At 45.2% G+C, this 24,669-nt stretch overlaps 1 protein-coding gene across 1 annotated transcript in view; it reads left to right on the top strand.

Moving 5' to 3' along the window:
- Positions 1–24,669, top strand: part of ttc7a (tetratricopeptide repeat domain 7A) — a 44,583-nt gene that overhangs the window by 15,503 nt on the left and 4,411 nt on the right. Inside the window, exons 11-20 of the mRNA XM_070915867.1 lie at positions 1,081–1,164; positions 2,152–2,256; positions 5,065–5,182; positions 5,514–5,571; positions 5,752–5,824; positions 5,927–6,087; positions 12,475–12,591; positions 13,299–13,411; positions 13,860–13,994; positions 17,105–17,307. Of these exons, the coding sequence (XP_070771968.1) occupies positions 1,081–1,164; positions 2,152–2,256; positions 5,065–5,182; positions 5,514–5,571; positions 5,752–5,824; positions 5,927–6,087; positions 12,475–12,591; positions 13,299–13,411; positions 13,860–13,994; positions 17,105–17,307 (1,167 nt within the window). The remainder of the gene's footprint in view (positions 1–1,080; positions 1,165–2,151; positions 2,257–5,064; positions 5,183–5,513; positions 5,572–5,751; positions 5,825–5,926; positions 6,088–12,474; positions 12,592–13,298; positions 13,412–13,859; positions 13,995–17,104; positions 17,308–24,669) is intronic.

The raw sequence follows: 24,669 nt of genomic DNA on the forward strand, positions 1-24,669 counted from the left end.
TAATGCCATGAAGTTTGGTGAAGCTATTCGAGGTCCCCAGTGAATGACACCCGAATAACGTTGGTGATCCCTTGACTTTTCATCTAGTGCCACCCTGAGGTTGAAATATTTGCTGTTGAGTGAAATATCAACAAGGTGTAGACTCTTTGTATTTGTATACTAGTGGGTAGTTTATCTTTACAAATGCATTATATTTTAAAATTTGAATCTGCAAAGGAAGTAGTATAGTGGTAGTATAGCTGTCAGGTAAATGTGGAGTATGTGGAGTTGTTTTCCACCACTTTTCTGTCTCCTGCATCCCAACCAGTTCCAGCTCTGCATGTTAACCCCTTAACCAGAGGTTAAATTGGGATTTGGTATGTGTGGGGGGCCTGATTTAGCAGGGTTTACAAGGGTCAGCACCATTACGTATGTAGCAGCAGCGGCAGCAGTGACAGTTGCAGTTTCATAATAGCAGACTTTACAAGCATTACTGTAACTTTAACTGATCCTCAGCTTATCTCATTCATTTTATCGTTTAGGAAATACCCGCAGTGTATTCGGCAGTACAATTAGCTGCGTAGTCCACACTCGCTCAGTTAATCAGATCCCACACTGGTTGATGTGTTGAGCTCTTCGCAGCAGGACACCTTTGTCTGCGTGTCAAATGGTCAGCGGCTTTTCTAATGACTGCACATTATTTAATCAGAATATTAAGGCGCAGAGCTTTTTTTTTCCCGGTTTAGCTCACTCCTGCATGACTGGCAACATGTGACTGAGTGGCGCTCCACGCCATCCTCTGCTCGTCCACACACACACATCAATCACATCATTATGTACGGAAACAGTGCTGAGTGGGTGGTGAGTGGTGACTGACAGTCATTTCAAGCTAGAAAAATGGAGGCAAGAAGGGTGGCCGTTCACTTTAGTGACTATTTAAATGAGATTAAAACTCTGGCTTTCCTCACTTCCTAATGGCTTCGTGTTCGTTTGAGCACGACTTCTCCATGCGTTTCACATCTCTTTCTTGTTTACTTGGCCTGAACCTGCACTCACGCTTCCCACTATCACTAATACACATTTGTGTGTCTCTCCTCGCAGTGTCTGGAGCGAGCCATGAAGTTTTCATTCAACGAGTTCCACCTCTGGCACCAGCTGGGCCTGTCACTCATGGCGGCCGGGAAGGTGAGCTCATTTCTCCTTATATACCAGCAACAGACCCTCACACACACACACACACACATACACACACACACACACACCACGCCACACCCAAAGGAGACATCCATCTTCTGCCATACCTCTGTCCTGGACACTGCCGCGCTCCTGACTCCCCCTCACGTCCAGACGTGCAACAAACAGCACTCACAGGTAAGCGTCCGGCGGATGAGTGGAATTCTACTCCATCTGGACATTTCAAATATTGCAAAAGCAAATTGCTTCCTAAAAACATACGCTAAAAGGGCATTCAACTACCTTATTAGCCCAAACCATCTCGTTTGTATTGTCCTTCATGGCAATCCCCACCCCCATCTGCCACTCCAAAAAAATAGTTAATAATAGAAATATAGTACTATTGAATTCATTTGCTGCAAAATAAAGTGAAACATTGTTGTAAAAAAAGCGGGACATTCTTCCTATGGGAGTCCTCAGAAGGAGCTGGAATAGCTTACAAACCTCTCTCTCTCTCTCCTTCTGTCTCTCAGTGTGTGTGTGTGTGTGTGTGTGTGTGTGTGTGTGTGTGTGTGCGTGCGTACATGTATGTGACAGAAAAATTGATCTGGGTTGCAGGATAAAGTGACACTGCAGATCAATGGAGAGCTCTAGAAATAGGCTGCTCCCTAGAAGGAGAAGGGCCCGCCTCAGTGTCGTCAGATCCGCTTCTATTTAGGGCCAGCCGGGCGTGTGTATGTGTGTGTGTGTGTGCATGTGTGTGAGCGCATGTGTGCGTGCACGTGGTCCATTAATGATTGACCTACATGTATTAAGTGACTGTGTGTCTAAATGGGTCTATTAGGGCTGTGTAAGGACGGTTTGATGTGTGTTTGATACACTCGCTTGAAGGCGATCCATGTCATCTGTGGCTGCAGGATAACTGGCTGCTTCGTGCGCATGAATCACAATTTGTCAGTGACATGTGTGTGTGTGTGTGTGTGTGTGTCTATGTTACAGGGGGTCGGTGCTGTGTCTGTATTTAAAGAGTGTGCCAGGATGAGACCAGAGGACCCTTCATTGCCCCTATTGGCTGCTAAAGTCTGCATTGGTGAACTGCACTGGGTGAATACACACACAACGTTCACATACATATTACATGCTCACACTCAAATACACACACACACACACACACACACACACACACACAGGGTGGGTCAGGCCTGTGAGCCCGAGCCATCCATGCACAGACAGTGCTCTTGCTGTGATGTTTTTGCTCTACATTTCCCAGAGATACTTGTTGCTGTGATACCTGTGGATGAGTTTCTGTAGGTGGAGCTGTTTTTCCTTGTCTGCTCAGCCACGTGGTGGCTTTTGCTGCTCTGACTAGCTCGTCTATGTAGAGGGTAGACACAGTAGACACAGAGCAGCAGATGTTTACATCCCCGTAAAATGATAAAACTGCATTACAAATTTAGGTTCACTTCTGACTTTTCTCTAACGTTTTGCTTTTTTCTTGGACACTTCAGCCTCTTCATCCCTCTAAAAATCCCTCAAATTAAACGATCTGAGACAGGAAAAATCCCTCTTTACTTAAACTGCTCACGACAAGTCATGTTCATCAACCCTTAATGCAGTGGTTCCAAACCTGAGGGCCAGGAACCCCACAAGGGGTCCTGAGATGATTACTGTGGTACAAATGTAAAGTTCATTTAATGTAACTAATATTTGCTCATTTTTAGCCATGCTAGCAGCTCTATGGCTCCATGGATGGCAATGTTGGCATCTGTCGGTTACCTGTCTGTCGTTCAGTCCAGACTGAAACATCTCAACAACTGTTGGAATACTTCCCGTGGAATCTGGCACACACATTCATGTCCCCCTCAGGTTAATTGCAATAACTTTGATGATCCTCTGACTTTTTCACCTAGCACCATCATCAGGTCAAAATCCCCAGCAGCCTCAGCTGTACTTTGTGCTTAGAGCTAATGCTAAATGTTAGCATGCTAACATGCTAAACTAAGATATGGTGAACGCAGTAAACTGCTAAACATCAGCATGTTTGCATTGTCATTTGTGAGCACATTAGCATTTAGCTGAAAGCCCCACTGTGGCTAAGGACCACCTCTTTCGGCCGGTTCAAATGGAAGTCTATGAGGGGAAAATCAGCTGCACATGATCCGTGTTAAGGGCTCAAATGCAGCCCCTGCTCTGAGGTCACATGCGAAAAAGGTTGCTGACGTAAAGTAGAATATGGACCTGTCACAAAGCCGAACTGCAATAAATGTAAAGGTTCAAATTTCACAGGATTACAAACATAGGAGCAAGGATCCATTCTCCATCTGTTACTAATGAGGTATCGCAAATCTGCATGTGAACGCAGTATTACGATCAGTTTTGTAATCCATGCATGTTCATTTGCCTTTAGTTAGACCTGCACCCTGAGCTCCAGCGAACACTCGTAAGATGATAAGCCAAAAGGTGAAGTTGCGCCATAGAATTCCGCACCACATAGACGGCGGCCTCATGGAATGTTCATCGCATCACACAGCCGCACTGTGTCGCTAATGTTTTGGGATTGACACCGGGGTCACCGGGCAGATACGCATCAACGTGAAGCCCCGGCCAGCTCGGCTGTTAGTCCTGCTGTTCGTGATCTGGGCAGGAGGGAGAAAGTCACATCAACAGTGGTATTTAGGGTGGAGGGGGAGAGAGAGAGTGAGTTAGACAGAGAGAGAGAGAGAAAGGGGTCAGAGATTAGAAAAGAGGAGCTAACAGGGGCGAATGGAGAGAGCACATCTGTCAGTGGCTGGAGATCATGGCAGGCCGGAGACACTAAGGAGCTTACAGCCTTAATCACAATGGGACACTATGGCCATAGTGCAGTGGGGCATTACATAAATGGGCCACCATTATCCACCATCAGCTCCACTGGACGGCCTGGACTATTATCTAGCCAGCAACGTTTTTTTTTCTTCTTTTTTGCTCATTGCTTCGGCCCACTAGCCCACAGACCAGACCCGAACTTCATAATATTTTTTCAGGTTTTCACAGTGCGCCTGTACATGCATATGGATCAGTAAAGGGTCTTAGGGCCCATGAAACCCTCTCCAAACCCATGACATCATGACAAATTGGCGTTCCGAGAGCAAAGCTGCTTTTATAAATTCCTGAAGAGCAGTTTTTGCAGATGCAAGGTTTTCGCCCGACAGCAGCGACATGTTCGTCTTTCACACACATTCACAGTGGAGAGAGAGAAAAAAGAAAAATGTAATCCTCCTAAGATGTGCATGGACGGGCTGTGTGTTTAAATGACTGGCTATTGTGTGCAAGGCTTTGAACTCGCAAGGACTGGATTCAGAGAAAGCGACAGAGAGAGAGAGAGAGAGAGCAGAGGAGGAGGAGGATGAAGGGAGGAAGAGGAGGAGGAGGAGGGGGGTGTCAGAGCAGTTGGCTTGCTGTTGCGCTGGCGTGCTGTCAAAGGCATTACCCCCCCCCCCCCCATACACCCACCTACCCACCTGCCCGCCCGCCTGCCCGCCCACCACCAGCCATACCTCACGCATAGTGACACACTTTTTCCTCGTCTCAGAGCACCTCAGCTCGGCCACACACCGCCTGCAGTCTACTGCTGCGTGTGTGGGCGAGCATGTGTGTGTGTGTGTGTGTGTGTGTGTGTGTGTGTGTGTGTCCTTCAGCAAACTCTGCGTTGTCCTTCAGCTGAATCTACTCAGACTGTCCTCAAACTATCCTCACACCAGGCTCAGCCATCAATACTCCATTCCCTGCCATATTTACGTGCTGCAGAGTTTGTACGAGGGGAAGTGGCACAGAACCTCACAAGGCTCCTAAGAGATTTATTTGTTTCATATAACACTGACACCCTTCAGAGGCTAACTGAGTGTGTGTTTATGTGTGTGTGTGTGTGTCCAGTTCGAGGAGGCCGAGGCTCTGTCGCAGAGTGTGGTGTCTATGGGCGAAGAAGCCGGAGAATTTCTACCCAGGGCCTACCTGGCTCTGGGACTCTGCTGCAGTTTACAGGCCTCCGACGGTAAGGACACACAAACCAACAAAGAGACAAATTTGCGGTGCGAATTTGAGTTCAGTGGCTCGCTGTTTCTGCCTGCTACCACTCTTTATGCTAAGCTAAGCTAACTGTCTCCTGGCAATAGCTTCATATCTACATATACACGAGAGTGGTATTAATCTTGTAAAAACTGTTCCTTTGTATGGTCAAGGGTCATTTTGAAACAGCCTTTTTTTTTTTTTTTATCTAGGTGAGAGAACTAGTTGAACATATATTCTGTGTAACATGTACTTTTACTGCTGAAATACAGCAACGCTGCGCCGAGTGAACTTTTGGTTCTGTCCTCTCTCTCCAGCCACTCTGAAAGCTGATCGCAATGAATTCAACAAGAAAGCACTTCAAGCTTTGAGCAAGTAGGTTTCCGGTTCTTCCATTCTCCGTCACATGCTGTTCAGCACGTCTCCCTGTTGATCAGTTGTTGTACTTTTGCTCACATCATACATATATGTAGCATTTTAGTCTTTAGCCATACTAGCAGTCCATCCAACCACAAGGGCTGTCCCTCTCTCTCTCTCTCTCTCTCTCCTCCCCAGGGCTCATTCATTAGACCCCCTGGACTCACAGATCGCTATGTATCTGGCTCTGCAGCTGGCACTTGTACGCCAGGTATAAGCCAACAAATGGCAAAGATATTACATGTACGCCATTAATTATTGGAAAATATTGCCGATTGTAAGTTACACCTGAGAATGGGTGTGTGTCTGGCAGGTGTCAGCAGCCATCGAGCCCCTGCAGGCGGCGTTATCTCTCCGCGGGGACGACTTACACTCCCTCCACCTGCTGACCCTGCTGCTAAGTGCCCAGAAACACCACCGTCATGCTGTGGACACCCTGGGCCTGGCCCTCAGCCAGCACCCCAGCAACTTCAAGTAAAGCCCACTATACCATCCCACTCACACAGGCAGCAGAAAATATTGGTGAAAGTGGTGGTGAATTGAGGATAAGGCGCCAATTGACAGCTGCACTTTTTGTATGGTGTTTTTTTTATGTGTGTGTGTGTGTGTGTGTGTGTGTGTGTGTAAGAGTAGCTCCAGTGAGTGGTGCAGCGAGGCCCTGTCCTAACTCTAGTCCTCGCCGTAGGGATAGGGTGTCTCAGCTCCACTGTGTTGGAGGCCAAGCACACACACACACACACACACACACACACACACACACACACACACACTTGACGCCTTATTTAGACGTGCCGGAGTGGAGGCCTGCATTGCGGTACCTATGCCCTTTTAACATTGCAGCTCTGACCCGAGGCCGAGTGCTGCGCTCCTGACAGAACTGAGTTCATGAGGAAAATGAACCCGTCTGTCTCAACACTAAACAGGTTAAAACAGCAAAAACTGACTTCACTTTGGGGGAGGGGGAGGATTTAGTGATTCACTTTGGGACACCTTGGGATTGAACCTGTGACCTTTTGGATATGGGTGGGCATCTTTAACCATTCATTCACCATTTCACCAACATTTTCACCTCTGTGTCACACCTTGACCAAGGTCTCATATACACATACATGTTATATGTTACATCATTGCATAATATCAAATAGCTTTTAGAATATGTCAGAGGTACTGAAAAGGATATGGAATGTAGGCTTGTGTGTAATGATCACGCTAATATTTTGCTGTAATATGTTATTATCTTGTCGTAATTGTCATAATTTCATAACAAAATAATTACAAAGACGGTGAAATGATTCAGTTTTTTTCCCCAAACTGTATTCTTGTCTATGTTGAAACGACTCAAAGAAGTAAATTAACTTCAGTGCAGGTTATGCAGCAATATAGTCCCAAAACATTGTCCCATTATCTCACAGGAAGTCATCCAGTCATTAACGGCAGTGGATGACGCTCCATCGTATCATAGGCGGATAACATTCCTATCCAGGCCAGTTATTTCACACTAACCGTAATATGGAAGCATGTTGCATCATCTTTCTGATGTGTTTTCCTCTCCGTTTCAAAGCCCAGTACAGCATTTCATAATGCAGCCATTTGGGGTCAGTGTTGGCCTCCACGGCCTCAGCAGAGACAGATGGGGTGCATCCATACATCAGGAGGGAGAGGAAGAGAGAGGAGATGCAGAAAAACAAGAAAACTGATGAAATAACGAAGGGAAGGAAGAGAGATGTAAAAGAGAGCCTGGCAGGAAGCAGAAAACACAGAGACAGAGTGGGCGGAAGCAGGAAAGACGGCTTTATAATTACACAAGCTTTACTGATCAGTGCTGTATGTTGAAGATGAAATCTGTGCACAATCAAACACTCACACACACACACACACACACACACACACACACACACACACATCCACCGTAGAGACACTTGACTGCTTTGACCCATTTAAGAGCTCTTTTCCGGGCTCAGCCAATCACATCGCTTTCTGCGCCAGGAATCCCCATCGCCCCGGTAACCATGAGGTCATATGGGTAGAGCCGGCAGCATCAGTTGTTGTTCCCAAACTGTTGTTATGGAGCGGTGGAGAGACATTGAGTCAGAGAGAGCGAGAGAGGGAGAGAGAGAGAGATACAGATCTATACACTGGTAGTTTACTGAATGGAGCAGCTGGATTCAAATGATTTTTTATTGAATGTCCATTAACTGTACCTCTAACATTTATTGATCTGTTTCTAAAAATAATTGTACTGGTTTGGCAGCACGGTCTGTCTTGCCAGTGATGATATACAGACAGTGGAGTTCTGCACAGGCCTGAAATGTTAGCCCCAGCATGACCTGGCCCAATTCATTTGGGCCCAACTGGCCTGGGACCAGCAGCTAAGAACATTTTTTTTTCATCCCTCGGTCTCTCCCTCAAAGTAAGAGCGCCGGCTTGAGTGCGAGCGGCGTAAACAAACACATGGTCCAGTCTGCTGCCTTATCAGTCTGTCCAGAATGATTGAGTAACTAGCTGTGAAACATCATGTAGTGTCGTGTATAATATGGAAACTTAATCAGCCAACATCTCTCCTCGCTGAATACATTGCAAGCGTACTCTAAAGTCAATCATAATGGATCCAGATATTTCCCGCAGGAGTTGGTGGACACCCAAACAGAGCGAGACCCGAGGCACAACTCTAAATCGATGCTAATGCCGGTCCGTGTCTGCCGTTTGTGTAAATAGGCAAATGTTAACGCTAACACATTAGCAATTAATGCAGCTTTTACAAACCCTGAACCACAGCTCTGCCTTGTATACTCTCCATGACGCACAGTCAACATTGTCAGCTAGCTGGCAAACTGGGAGCTGCTGGCTTGACGTGGAGCGGTCTGGTTTTGATTAAAGTGGAAATCACTCTTCAGCGAAGATTCAAGTTAACATTTGTGCAGAACAGCGTTATTTAACCATGTCTAACGAGCACCCCCCCCCCCCCCCGAATCGCAAGTTTGAAACGGATATGTTAAACACTAAACCCAACATCTGTGCAAAAGTATCGGACAAAACTGCCACGTGATTGTCTCCAAAACGCGCGAGAATGTTCCAAATGAGAAAAGGACAAGATTATCAGAATGCCCTGCAAACAATGTACCAGTGAAACTGTGATGGTGAAGTTAGTACTTAGATTATAACATCTAATTATCAACAGTATTTAAGCCCTGAGCCCAACTCAAACCTGCAGCATGCACATGAAAATGAATCCAAACCGGAGGCCAGAGTGTATCAGTGCCCTTGGGACCCGTCGAGGCTGAGGCCCAGTTGCAGACCTCCGAGTCAGAGAAGAGAGATCGAGTCGGAGAGGAAGATGGGGGGGGAGAGAGAGAGAGAGAGAGAGAGAGATGGTGAAAGGAGGTGTTTTCTCAGTAACAAGCTCATTGAATATCATTTGCTTTGGATGTGTGAGCGAGCATCAGAGATCAAAGCTTGCATCGTGCGTGGTGCTGGGCATGCCGCAACATGCCGTGTGTGTGTGTGTGTGTGTGTGTGTGTGTGTGTTGTGGGGGGGTATGGGTGTACGTGTGCACAAGATCGTAATCTGGCATGTGTGTTTGTGGTGTGTGTGTGTGTGTGTGTGTGTGTGTGTGTGTGTGTGTGTGTGCATGCATGTGTGTGATTCTTGTTAGCCACTGCTTTTCTGCACCACAGCAAACTGTCAGCTCACTGTAGCACACTGAATTTCTCCTTCCTCCTCTTCTCCCACATCCTCTACCCCCGGCTTCTGTCTTCCTCTCTCTCTCTCTCTCTCTCTCTCTCTCTCCTTGCCTCTCATCTTTTTTATCTCTCCGTCTCCGTTTCTCCCTTTTCTTTGAAATTTTAATCACCCAGTAAACAGGCATGCATTTCAATGTGAAATGGGATTCTGCTACAGATTGAGAGAGCTGAGGCGAGAGAGGGAGAGAGGGAGAGAGGGGGAGGGTTGTGTGTGTGTGAGAGAGAGAGAGAGAGAGAGAGTGATCGTGGTCTCGCAGTTTGTACTAAAGAGAATGATTAATCCCAGCCTTTGATTCTGCATTCATCCAACGGGATGTTGCAGCATGAACAAGTGTGTTTGTGCGCGTGCATGTGTGTGCATCAGTACGAGTGTGTGTATTAGCGTGCACATGCATGCCTGGCTTATGCTGTGCTACACAAAGCAAGCATGTCTGCACAGGCTTGTGTGTGTTAATCTCTATGCATGGACTGTATATATATATATACATATATACATATATATATATATATATATATATATATATATATATATATATATATATATATACTTGAGTATGATTTGTGTGTGTGCACTTGTGTGTCTGCATGCACCCATGTGCCCGGAGAGAATACACACTCTGATCTGTGGGAGTGCAGCATGAGTAATACTGTAGATGTACCACTTTTTCAAGGGAACATTATTAGCTATTTTTATATGCCGTTTACGCTGGCACTCACCGCTCTTAGCTGGCCACCGCGTTTACTCTGAGCTGCACTGCTCGCTGCCGTCCGTCCTCAAACGCACCACGCTCCGCACACGCTCGCTCCCAGGAGGCTGGAAAATGACAGCCTTTGTAATCTGATGTGTAGTTTTGAGTGCTGTAATCTTGATGAAATCTATCTTTTCTGGAGCTGCGAGGGAAACACTGGCTGTGATCGAGTGGTGAATAACAAGGTGGAAAATACTCCTATTCTATCCTTGGATGACTTAGATCCCTTTGATATTGCTGTCTATGATGCGCACAGTAAAATCATGTTGCAAAGGCTCAAGTAGGTGTACATATGTGACTTAATTGCAAAGAAGTGGGTGTAAATTCTCAAATAGTGGCCTCACTCGCAGTGAGAATAAGGGCTTTAGTTTAAACAGGCTACTGTCAATGAAACTCAACACAAATATTTCACATTAAAAGTCTTCCAGTGGCTTGAAAAGGGGCTTAATCCCTCCCTTTCTTGGTAGACTTTTAAAGTGAAGAAAGTGGGTGGTGCACATCCAACCCCAAAGTTGATGTCAATGTTTTGACCTACAAGGCCTTCGTCAGGCGAACGTGCAGATAAGAAATGAGAGCTCCACTTACAAATAGAGAGATATAAAATAACACCCCATTATCCAAGACAATGCGCTGTTTACGTGAAAAGCACGTGATGCCTCAAAGAAAGGACAGAAGAAAAAGAGAAAGACAGATAGCCTCTTCTCTTCCTTTGTGAATTTAATTTAAAATTGGAACAGGAAATGGGCGAGAGAGAGGGGTATGGCACGAGTCGCTGCTCTTTAATGTGAAATATCAGCAGGGAGAGCTTCAGCTGACAGAGAGAGAACGGCAAAGCTGAAGCGATTGGAATTAATTTGTGAATAAGACCAGTATTTGTGTTAAACAGAAACAAATATGTATGTTTTTTTGAGACTCGTACGTACAGTCAGAAGTCAGTTCTTTGTACCTTGTCACATTTCTGGCAACACTAGGATGGGTTTACACCATCGCAGTCCTTCTAAATGTTTTGCCACACTGGTAATGGGGAGCCTAGAGACACACACACACACACACACACACACACACTCTGGTGGACCCCTACTGGCAGGCGTATCCTTAACACAGCGTCCCTTGGCAGCACTTGTCATCTGCACGTCAGAAAATCCAACCCTCTTCCTCCCACACACATACACTTAAAATTCTTTTTCTTTTCCACCATCCCTCCATCTTCTCCCCACACACACACACATACACACACACACACACACCCTTCCCCCAATCGTCCACCGAACCGTGAATCGGTAACAAGGAGCATTTCATCGAGAGTTTTCTCCCCTGACTCTCTGCTATTGATCCTCACCCTCCCACCTTCCCTTCGTCCATTTTTTTTCATCCTTCCCTTTCTCCTTCCCTCTATTGCCCCCCCCCACCCATCCACCCCCTCTGACAGGAGAGTACAGAATAACTAGAGAAGCCTTCAACAACATGGAGGCAGTGGACAGCTAGGCAGGCGGGCGTCAGATGTGGCGAACACTGTAGTCTCTCTGTCTCTCTCTCTCTCTCTCTCCTCACACTCATGGATGAGTGATGCCCATGACAGACTGCATCCTCTGAGAGCCCCTTCTGGCAATTACTACACACACACACACACACATACACACAAAGACACACACACACACGCACACTCTCATCAGAGACTCCCACATCACTTAACCAGTTGTCTTCAACTAAAAGGGCCGAGCGGAAACACTCTATGGTCTCTACTCATCAACCTCTGAACACACCGCAACATAGACACACACACACACACACACAGACACACACACACACAGACACACACACACACGTACACACACTCTTAGAGCTTGTTGTTGATGACTATCTTTACCCCCTCTCTGTTTCTATTGATCCATGTGTGCCTCAGCCCGCACGCATCAGTGAGATGTTGATGGGTCCTAAGCACTCACCCAGCTGCTGCAGAAGCTCGAGCACTTACGGGACATGACTGTGCACATGTACACATATTTACATGCGTCTTGATCTTTATAACTAAATAAGCAACTGTAAGTAGCATGGGATGATATCAGCCACTGTCCAGTTTGAAGGTTTAGATGCATGTCAGTAGTAGACACTGGCAAGTCTTGAAGCTCGCCGCAAATCTACAATTGTTCTTCTTCTCTGCGAACACCATGTTGTGCGTTCATACTGTAGCTAATGTGATCAGTGACAATAGGAACTAGTCTGACTGGGTTTGGATCCAACTAAACATTCCTGTAGGCTAATTTACTTTTTTCCATACGGGTACAAAAACAGCAGACACCCTTTACAGGCAGCGTGAGATTAAACAAAGATGAGTAATGTGTGTGTGTGTGTATGTGTGTGTTCTTTCCAGTCTGCTGTTCACAAAGGTGAAGCTTGAAGAGGCCCTCTTTGGCCCGGCTGCAGCCCTGCAGACCTGTGAAGAGATGCTGCAGCACTGGCAAAGCCGCTACGATGTCAGTCGCTCCAGGTGCGCGTGCGAGATGTGCCTTTGTGCTCCTTTGCTTTTCCAGTTAGCGTGGCATCACTAAAATGTTTAGAGACTCGCAGCGAAAAAACTTAATTCGCCTCAAGATTCTTACACATGGCCGTAATTGCTGTCACCTGTGGAGAGTAACATAATCACACGAGGAGGAGCCCATCTTTATTTGTACTGGCTGAAAAGGGGCCACAGAGTTTGGTTTTTTTTTTTACAGAAAATATGTATATTATCGGAAAAAAACACCCTGTATTAAGAGAATACCCCAACAAGAATCTATGCGTTCATGTACGGCACCGAAAAGAAAAAATGATTACGTTTGGATTTCATTTAATGTGGAGTTCTTCTTTAAAGTCAGTTACAGTACTGAGGCAGAGGTTGATGGGTTCTCCTTTTTACATCCCGAGCACTGATTGGCTACACGGATGTACCCTTATAGAACCAAGTTAGCGATTGGCTTTGGGGATAGAACCTTTTCATTTTTCACATAATATGGCCATCGATGTATAAATCTAAAAGTAAACCTGCACACGTGTTGATAACTTGTCAAAGAATAGTTTGATGTGAATAACTCCTAGGACCACATCGTTCTAAGCTCAGTAAACGTTACGTATATGCTTGCGTTTGCATGAGCATTCGTTCATTATGTTCGCACTGTGCTGTGCGTGTCTTCATTGGTGTGTGGATGTGTGCCGCAGTGAGACAGATGACAGCAGCAGCATACCGATGGCAGAGAGGACGGAGGTCAGCCCTGGAGCCAGGAAACCCTCCATCCACCTCACCCTGCCCGACTTCCAGGACGCCTCCACTGGTTAAAGCCTTTCTAATAGGGGACTGCCACTGTATCCATATTTGGACTGCAACATCCTGAATTTGATTGTTTTAAGTTAACACATCCTCCTTTTCTCTCTGGTGTTGGGTAAACACCAATGAGAAAGGTGAATGCGTAAATCAGTCCAAACCCCCCCCCCCCCAGAATTTGACCTACTGTGGATTAAAACTATGTTTGCCAATCTGCAAACCAGTTTGGGGGAGCGGATGCATGACTGTCTTCTGTCAATGTATTATTTCCTGCTGGCAAATTCTGTTTTTATTACATATTTGGGACAAAACATTGGATCCGTGTGTTCGTCATTCAGTATCTGTAACATATTAAAGTATTCATTGTTACAGTGTAATCACTTTGCCAACCAGGATTTAGTCTCCGACTGTCCCTTGGAAAGGTGCAATCATATTTGGTATTTCTTGTCCTTACACAGGGTCTCTGAGCCCTTCGTCAGTTGCAGCGCTGCGTCTTGAGGCGGCGCTCTCTGAGGTGTCGGACATCAGCTCCAGCCGTCGCCAGGGACCCGCCTACATCTGGACCACCCTGGAACGCATTTGGCTGCAGGCTGGTATGACAGTAGCACACACAATTAAAATTGGATAAAAAAAATTGGATTTGACTGTTTTTTACAGGGAATCTCTTTTCACTCTTGTTTGGGGTGCAGGTCAGCCAATTACCATGCAATCACAGTGTGCTCATTCGTAGTTAATTTGAGACTCTGCCCATGTATTTAATGACTGTAAGCCGAAAAGAGTTGGTTATGAGAAACTGGCGCTCGACAGTAATCAGATCCCATGGTTTTGCGTTTCCCAGTGTTATTAAGCTTTATGACTTATAATCCCATTGGCAAGTGCAGAATGGAAAAGACATTCATTTCAGACAATTTCCAATTCTCCGGTTTTTATTTGAAAGACTACAGCAATACATATCTAACAAGACTAAAAGTCCTGCTAGCTGCTGTATGAGGCTGAACTCAAGGACAGGGGTGTTTTGAGCTGAATGCTAACATCAGCATGCTAACATGCTCACAGTGACAACATTGACATGTTGATTTTTAGCAGGTCTAATGTTCACCATGTTCACCGTCTTAGTTTAGGGTGTTGGCACGCTAACACCTGCTAATTAGCGCCAAACACAAAGTACAGTTGAGGCCGATGGGAATGTCTTAAGTTTTGCAGGTATTTGATCATAAACCAAAGTACTGAAAGAAATTAGATATTGATGGGGGGGGGGGGGGGGGGGGGAGTATAGAGACGATTCACTCAAACCACAAATGTCAACCTCATGGTGGCGCTAGGAAAAGTCAGGGGATCATCAAAGTCATTAGGATTCATCCTCTGGGAACCATGAATGTCTGCACAAATGTGTCAACCTGGAAACTTTGACCAACTGATGGCACTAGAAGAAAAGCCAAGGGTTTGCAAAAAGTGCGTAGTCTTCATCCTCTGGGGACCATGAATATGGGCACAATACTTCATGGCGAGTTATGATGCGCAGTCTGTCTTACACAACTTGCTGACCTGCTTTCAAGCCCAGTTGGATTCCAGTCTCTCTGGGGAGCGAGATATCGTTTCTATCGTAATTGGTACAATGTGAGCGCATGTTTTCACGTTTTGGGCACTGCAGTCACAGAAATTCACTTCGGGTCGCCTATATATGAAAGGCTGGAAAGCCCCGTGTCATAACATAAAGGATGTAGATATACAGATATTATTTGTAACCTTGTTATTGTGTAAAGCTACATAATTGAATGTGATTACTGCAGCCATTTTCTGTTATGTCTGCCTTGACAAACAAGAGTAAACCAGGACATTTGCAACAATTTAGTGGGTAGAGCTGTTTCAGGCCCGTTGAAGACTGCACACTTTGTGTAGCAGTGCTCACTGTACCTGCATACATGTGGCCACGGCTCTATTAAGGGCAGAATGGCAGTGATGCATACCGCTATTACTTCCACCCCTTCAGCCTCAGTCTGCCTGTGGAAGTTCACAGAGACGCTCCGCACAAACAACCTGAGCATGAGAACGGAAAATGGGAATCCATACAGCACCCGAGTGAAGGCAGTGATGCAACCGGCATACCAGTGTGTTAGAGATACAGGATGGGGATGGGCGGAGGGGCCGCAGGGTCACGTCCCCTGTTGCCTACTGTAATTTTGAAGGTTATTTTCTACGTCCGACCTTTGAACTCTGCTGAGAAAATAGAACGTGCTCGCTGCTGATCTGAACAAAACTGTGTGTGTGTGTGTGTGAGACCACGGGTGTGTCGCCTAACTCAGGGCTGAGCCACTTGTACCCCTGATCCCCCCTCTCTCTCTCTCTCTCTCTCTCTCTCTCTCTCTTCCCAGCATTCCTCTTCTCATCGGTCACTTCCTCTCTCAATCTCACATCCTCATCGGCCACATAGGGGAAAAAACATGCAGAGGGCTCTTTTAAAATGGATACGCTGTACATAACCTACATACACACGCGCATACATATGCCTATAAATGGACTGTATACATGCATGCACTGATCTAATTTTTCTGAGAGCTCAGGTGAGGAGCAGGAAAGGGCCTTACGTAACCAGAGAGCGTTCACCGAAGCCTTTTTTTCCCCCCAAAGTGAAGCTATGAAAAGGAACTCCGAGGCTGGGAAATGGCTCTTTTTCATCTCGCAGCGGTAGCACGCATGAACTAAGTATTTCCCATCTGTGCATCTATGAGATGCAGGTAAACAAACAAAACATCCGCTACCAAACGCACACACATGGGTTCACACGGCGCTCAGGAGCAGACGGCGTGTACGATATATTTGCGCAACACAGTTCACTATCTCTCTCTGTATCACACACACACACACACACACACACACACAGTGCTGTCAGTGTTTAGAGCTGGAGAGTTTCTTTCTCAGGGTTTCTCTGGTTGTTGACCCGGCGTCCACTCATGAGAATGATTGACAGCTCCCTGCGTCTGCATCCCGCCCCAGATATTGGTCCGCTCCGGCCTCAGGGGGTGGGCCCTCTGGTCAGCTCTGTGTCCGAGTCTTATTGGACTACGACATGCTTGTAGGCGTGATTCTGTGTGTGTGTGTGTGTGTGTGTGTGTGTGTGTGTGTGTGTGTGTGTGTGTGTGTGTGTCTGGGGTTTGTCCTCATCTTCCCAGCAGCAGCAAAGAAAGGAGGAAGGCAGCTTTAGTATGCGATGGCCATATTTAGGCAAGGCTTTCATGACTTCCCAGGCACTGCGTTGCTCCGACTCTCTCCTTCACACTGTGTGTGTGTGTGTGTGTGTGTGTGTGTGTGTGTGTGTGTCTATCCAAGCGTAGTGTTTTGTGTTTGCATTTGAGCGCTGCACAGTTTACATTTTAAAATGATGCAGCTGAACTCACAGTTAAGTCATCTCTGTCGCTCTCACATGTTACTGATGGGATTAATACATTTCTCTCCATTCTCTCTTTCCCTGATTCTCCATCTTTCCTTCTTCTCTCATTCTCTCACCTTCTTTTCCTTCCTTTAACTCCCCTCCCCTCCCCTCCCCTCTCCTTCCTTGCTCTCTGTCCTCCTGTACCTCCCCTTTAATTTCTCCCTCTTTTTTTTAACCACCTTTCTCCTCCGATCCAACTCCCTACCTCCCATCCCCTGTTCCCTCTCACCTCAACCTTCTTCCTCCCTCCTCTTTCTTCATCTCCGCCTGCAGGCGAGCTGTTCATGGCGGACGGTCGGCTGAAGGAGGCCCAGTTCTGCCTAGCCGAGGCCAGCTCGCTCTTCCCCAACTCTCACTCCGTGCTGCTGCAGCGGGGCCGCCTGGCCGAGCGCCGGGGCCAACTGGACGAGGCCAAACAGCTGTATGACGAGGCCCTGGCCATCCACCCCACGGGAGAGCGCATACTTGTGCACATGGTGAGAGACAGTGAGAAGAAATTAGAATTAATGTAACATTCTGCCAACATGCACATACAGACACACACACACACACACACACAACATGCATGGATACACTAACACATTTTAACTGCTTTACTTGAGTCTATTGAATTACCACTGACGTAAGACGCACCCTAACATACAACTGCACACACACACATCCACTGCTTTACATTTTAAGTGCTTCACGTGAGGTCACTAAATTACATTACACTGTATGTATGTACATCTGAAGACATCGATGACATTCCTCTGTTATGTGGAAGGCAGTAAAACATTGCCATCAAAATACAGCAAAAGTTTCAGGGCTTCAGAGACATTAGAAACACGAAGGCATGCACACACACACACACACACACACACACACACACACAAACCATGCAGACCTTCAGCTAAATAAACAGGTATAACGTCCTGGTAAAGTTATGGCATGTTCATTATGGTACCAATTGATATATATATATATATATATATTTATATATATATATATATATATATAGCTTGGAGTTCAATTTTTCACAAATTTGAATATTGAATATTCTCCATCAGAATATTCATTTGTTGACGAGGACGACTAGTGAAACTACCAAAACACTCGACCCCATTTTAAACAGAACGATACAAACTAAACAGGTTCATGAATAAATCATAAAGATAACAATGTCTTTGCAATGAAAGGAGTTAATATCAGTCAATATCAGGTGGAATATCTTGTGATTCTTCATCACAGCATTCATGTATATCCTGGAGTGTGTGATCAATATCCGATCAATACCTCATTAGGCCGAATCGGGCGAGCTGGTGGAGTTGAACAGCAACACCTTTTTTTTTTTTTTTTCAAAAGCTGTGCACTAGCTTAGCCTCAGATACCCTGAGAAGACAACAATGTTAGCTGATGACATTTGTGTTTTTATCAGCTCGCTCGCTGGCAGTAGCAATAGCAGCTGCTCATAATCATTATTCTTTGGGAACTGAACAAATCCCTTCTGTAGAGGCTGTGGAGTGTTTTAGTGCCACATCTATACTGTGTGCCCCTTTCTGAGAAGAAACATCGACGGTGGCAGATAAAATGTGCGTTTTCTCCGTGTGTAATTCAGCAGAAGTTATTAAGCGAGCTTTTCTATACGCTGCCTATATTAGCTCGCAGGTTGGCAGTAGCGATGGCACCTGCTCGCATTCATTACCCCTTTTCTCCCGTGTGCAGTGCTGCACTGTGTCAGCATCATTGTAGTCTTAATTATCACACTACACCTCAGCCATATTATGAAACGTGTTCGTTTTGTTGTGGGCAAACTTCATATTTCAGAAAATAGAAACAACTTTGGTCCGTAACCCGCAAATGACAAATACTGCTCAGAGACTGGCTTTCTCTCTCTCCTGATCACTCCCCCACATCTCTTTCATCTGAGCAGATCCTCTCTCTCTCTCTCTCTCTCTCTCTCTCTCTCTCTCTCTCTCTCTCTCTCTCTCACTTCCGCACTATAAAGATCCTCTCTCGCCCACCTCCACCCACTCCCTCGCTCAGTCTCTCTCCCAGTCTGTCTTCCAGATGATCCACTGGATTAACCACTGCTGCTCTGACCTTTGAACTCTCTCTGTTGTCATGGTGAAGAGACCAGAGAGGGATATTCCTCAAATCCAACACTCACACACACAGACACACAATGTCTGTGGTCCCCATAGTGACCATAGATGTGGTGGTTGATATGTCTTTGATTTAAGTACTGGCCACCTTGTGACCACATAAGGGTAATGCTTTTGCTCCTACTGTGCACTTTAGTGTGTGTGTGTGTGTGTGTTTGTGTGTGTGTGTGTGTGTGTGTGTGTGTGTGTGTGTGTGTGTGTGTGTGTGTGTGTATGTAGAAGTGCAGTCCCATTGGGGTAGACAGAGGGACAGAGGTACGTGTCTCTTCCATATTTGGCCTGTGGAAGAACCAATCCCAGGGGGTGAAAAGTTGACACAAAGCCAGCTGGCAGTGTCCTACTCCGGGTCTCTTACAGGGCAGATGTGTTCTCAGTCTGAGTGTGAGTGTGTGCACATGTGCGTGTGTTTAGGCATGATTGTGTTTGTGCCTTCTTCCACGGATTTGGCACACGTGGACTATTTGTGCTTTTTTTTTTTTTTTTTTTTTTTTTTGGAGCTTGAACTGTGTGCATGTACTTGGATTAAGGCACACGCTGTAGTAGGCACTAATAGACCCAAATACAAAAACGCTGCGAGATAGATACACTGTATGTTGTGGATTATACATATTAGACATGCTAATGGGGCAGTGTGGTAAATCGTTGCGTCCTTACATTATGATGGAGCCTAAGTGGGACAGTGTGTGGGACATTTTATTTGGAGCTCTGCCCGTATTTCTGGCTTGCATCAGCCTGCCAGAATACAACCTACAGTTGCTGCTACTCTGTGGCTCTGGCTTCATGCATTTATTTTTACACTGTATCTGCTGTGGACACTTTGTGTGCCAGTGGCCCATTTATCCTGCTCTGCCTTAAGGGGAATTCTGATGATATTCTTGGTTGATATTCTTACACTTGAGCTATTATCCTGCAGTACATACTGTACTTTCCTTGAATGTCCTTAAGATATGTTTCAGCTTTTTTTTTTTTTTTTTTTTTTTTTGAAGTTATAAGGGCTACAGTTAAAAGAAGATGTACTCTTCCTGGTGCCTCACAGGGAAATTCTTCATATTCTCTTTCTATTTTTTATGGACACACAGTATCATTATGAGAGAGCGTTACCAGTGTGAAAACATTTTATTCAGATTATTATTACAATTGTGATGATTTTTTTTTAAGCCATGCAAATTAAATGACATGTAGCTACATTAGTCAGTATTCATAGCTCCATGTCCATGAAACCACAACTACATACAGTATGCACTATTTTTATTTATATATTCTTTCACACTCAAATGAGAGTATTGAACCTGTTTAATCCTGAGTCCTTAGCATCCCACCAGTGTCCCACTGTGGACTCTGGTCCTGCCAAACTGAACACTATTTCTATGCTTTTTAATCTCTACAGCTGTGGGTTTTCCATTGAAAAATCTCATTACCTCTTAAAGGAACAGTTTGACATTTCCGAGAAATATGCTTGTTAGCTCACTTGCTGAGAGTCAGATGAAAAGATCGGTACGACTCATGTCCGCGTCAAGCTGGAGCCCGGAGGCGATTAGCTTAGCATAGCTAACTCTTACAAGAGCATATACAAGCCGTTAAGCAAAAGGACTTTCTTTGAGGTTGAAGACAGCATTGCGTGGCTTCACCCAGGCCAGCCAGAGTGGAGCAAAGTCGTCATTTTCCCCCCAGCGGCCACAGTAGATGAGGAAAGGGAAATGTGGAGTAAGGGAAACCCATAACTGGAAGCCATACAGAAGCTCAGTCACCCCTATGGTGTGGTCCATAATAACACAGCACCACCATCTTCCCTTATTCACCGCACACCACTTTCCTCACTCCAAAGTGGGAGTATGTGCGTGTGTGTGTGTGTGTGTGTGTGTGTGTGTGTGTGTGTGTGAGAGAGAGAAAGAGAGAGAGAGAGAGAGAGAGAGAGAGAAATGCAGTGATCAGACAGTGACTCACAGCATTGGTCAGCTGCTGGTTTCAGAGTATTTTTGGTTGGACGAGGGTGTGGTAGTGAGGGAAACCAGTACAGGACTATGGTATGCCGTGTGTGTCGGTGTGTATGTGTGTGCTACAGACTTGTAGTTGTTACAGTCCGCAGGTTAAGTCTAAGCATCTATTTAGTTCACGTATCAGAGCATTAGCCATGTCAGCGTTTACACATTTGTCCGTCTGTGGCGTTAGCCTCATTATGGCAAGTGTTTGGTTGACGTGTGTGTGTATGTGTGGCATGCGGTGCATGTGTGCTGTGTGTTCTGATGGGTAGCTGATACTGAAACGCGGCCCAGCCTCGCTTCCGGCGATGGTATGAAATGAATCTGACCCACTCCCAACATCCTCCACATCTCATCCCTCCTGTTCTGTAGCTCTGAGTCAGCCGCACACACACACACACACACACACACACACTTTACTTTTCCTCCTCTCCAACAGAAGCATATTCATACACTGCTTCACATATGCATGCATACTCTCAAGGACGAGGACTTGTGCTCATTGAATTAATCGCGTTCCAATTATCAAATGCCCCCCATCTCTCTCTCTCTCTCTCTCTCTCTCTCTCTCTCTCTGTCTCTCTCTCTCTCTCTCTCTCTCTCTCTCTCTCTCTCTCTCTCTCTCTCTCTCTCTCTCTCTGTGTGGATGGGGGTGGTTGTCAGCTGATTAGATAATGCAAATACATTATTTATAACACTTTGCACGTTCTCACCGCTTTATGGGATTGCCTAGCAACCAGGGAAATGTATTCTATTGAGCAAGACCTCTGATAACCAGAGAGAGTGAGGAAGAGTGTGTGAAAGAGAGAGGAAGAAAAGAAATGGGGGATGGCAAACAGAGAGACGATTGGGAGTTGGCTGGTGCCTCCGTTGCTATGTATGGCTCATCTGGGCTCACTTATTTTTTCCATTTTCTTTGACACCTCTCTCTTTTTTTCTCTCCATTTCCCTCTCTCTCTCTCTCTCTATTCATTGTTACCAGTTTAGCTCTTGCTCGCTCGCTCGCTCGCACTCCCGTCCTTCCTTGCTTTCTTCCTTTTCCTTTCCTCTGTGGCTCCTGTATCACCCCGTTCTTTCATTCCTTCTCCCTTCTCCTTCTTCTTTTCCCTTCCTGTTGCTATCTCTCCATGTTAGAGTGTACATGCAAGTGTGTGTGTGTGTGTGTGTGTGTGTGTGTGTGTGTGCGTGCGTGTGCCATGTTGACTTTTATACTGTTATATATTTATATATCTGCCGTAGGGAGATGAGAATGTACTTTGCAATGCAGGCACACTATATATGCTATTTCTTTTTCCTCACATGTTCGCACACAGGAATAGGTACGCACACATACACATAATGTTTGCCATGCAAACATGCCATCCAGGTGCATACAATGGTGGAGATGCTTAACATATAAAGGTCGGGATGGTGACGGTCAATATCATATCATGCTGACAAAAAAACGAAACGTACTGTCGATAGGCTCGGTGAAAGAGTTAGGAGATTTTAACTTCTTAAATCTCTCTGTGAGCGGGATGTGGGTCATTACGCACTCATTCTGTGCAGTCAAACATTGTTCTAACCCAGAGGACTTCATTTTGAATTCTAGTGGAGGTCCTAAAAGTTTCCAAAGATACCAAATATGTCAGGCTTAATGTTAGGGGAATGTATGTAAATGCATAAAACATCCATAATATTTATATTTGATGGAATGATGCAGCCACAAAAAAACATGGAGTCAGGAGTTTGAATATGTCACTCACTACAAACATCACGTAGCTTCAATGAAGAGTTGGAACAAGCTGAAACAGAATATATATGATACTGTCAGACAGATGGAATAAGATGATTTTTCCATGATTTTTTCTTGTAGCCACTTTAAGAAATAGTTTGACATTTGGGAGAATTTGCTTTTTCCGTTGCGGAAAGAAACCAGAAAGCTAGTCGAGAGTCTGTACGCTGAATATGAAGCTGCAGCCCCAGCTCCTGTTCCCAGTATTTATGCTAAGCTATACTAATCAGCTACAGGCTGTAGCTTTATACTTTGCTGGCACATGGAAGAGTGGCGCGAATCTTCTCATCAAACTCTCAGCGACAACGCACATTAGCATAGTTTTCCAAAAAAGTGTTGAACTGTTCCTTTAAGGGGGAAACGAAGAGAGAAACTGCATGTGAAGGGGTTAATAAGTAAGGAAGGTTCAAGCCAACAAGGCCGAGGTAAATACAGCAGCCTTGGCTCACTTCACCTCTCCCTGCCTGCCCAGACTTTACCGCTGATTGGATTAAAGGTTCAGGTAAAGGCTTTCTTGCTGGTTCAATGGCAGGGCATTAGGCCACTGGGTTACACTGTGTGTGTGTGTGTGTGTGTAGTAGTAGTAGCAGTAGATGTTAGCCTACAGGGGTTCAACAGATGGTTATTGGGTGACATAATATGCTCTCTCGTGCCATATTGCATTATTATGAACCTTATGGACCTGAACCTTGCCATCTCCAGACTAAAACTACACAACAGTTTCAAACCTTGTACCTAATCTTAACTCTTCAAAACTTTATTCTTATTTTTCCGGTTGGTCTTGTCAGTTGCAACTCTGCCGCTCTGTACGCAGCATGGCTGACAACAGCAGATTGCAAGTCTAAATTTAGAGTTCAGCTGTCCCCACGCTGTCGAGAAGACGTTAATTTCTGTGCTGTTTTTTTTTTTACTGGGAACTAATCCATGTGACCATTTTGTCACTGCTTGATTTTGTGTTTATGTCATGCAGGTATGTACAGTAACCAGCCAACCAACAGCCTGGTCAATATCTGGTTAGTTCAGTTGGGATCCACATCCAACCACATATTTGTTTAAAGCCTTTAAAATGTAACTTCCAATCAGTGTGTGGCTTTAAACATTAGCTGGATTTGCATCCTTGTATTTATATGCAAACTATGATGTAATAAAAAAGTTTTAATGCCAGCTTTAAGCAGAAAAAGTTTTTGCGAATAAAGAAGTTATCCAATGAATATTACTCCATTGAATAAATCTCTGTGGTGATTGCTGAGCTGGAGTTGGTACGTTAGAATATTACAAAGTACTCTTTTTGTCTTTGCACAGTATGAAATATGAATAATATCAGCTGACACCAAAGAACAAAAACTAATTTCCCCAATGCTAATCAATTCCATAATCAAATCCCTGTTGGGTGTGTTTGTTTGTGACATACAGGAAGCAGTCTTTTTTTTTTTTCTTCTCCATTCTCTTCAATCCAGCCGATGGGAAAAACACTTGATTAAATGTTGTGCATTGTTTGCAGCCTTTCAAAAGTTTGCTTATATTAAGCTTGAAAGATGGATGAAAACACCACTGCCCACTCGCTCGGTTTGGCTCGGCTCAGTTCAGTTGTGCTTTAATGGCACGACAAGAAACAAACCTGCACTGCCAAGCTCGATTGGGATCAGCTGAGGTAAAAGTGGAGACAGATGGCTGGGAGTAATTAAAACGAAACCAATATACCAGTTTTATCAGTGTAATGCCAGAAACACTCAGTAGCAATCTAAATGTTCTTTATCACACATTTGTTCACTCACTTCCTTTCCTGTCTGCTCCCTCTCCTGCTCCCTCAGACGTTTTGTTCCTTATTGCGTCATTCTTACTCATTTTCTGTTCTCATACTGCCTCTCTGTCTTGTTTACCGTTTTGTGTCCAACTTAAAGGGATGGTTCAACATTTTGGGAAATACACTTTCTTTCCAAG

This window comes from Enoplosus armatus, chromosome 12 (assembly GCF_043641665.1).
Source record: "Enoplosus armatus isolate fEnoArm2 chromosome 12, fEnoArm2.hap1, whole genome shotgun sequence".
NCBI lineage: Eukaryota > Metazoa > Chordata > Actinopteri > Centrarchiformes > Enoplosidae > Enoplosus > Enoplosus armatus.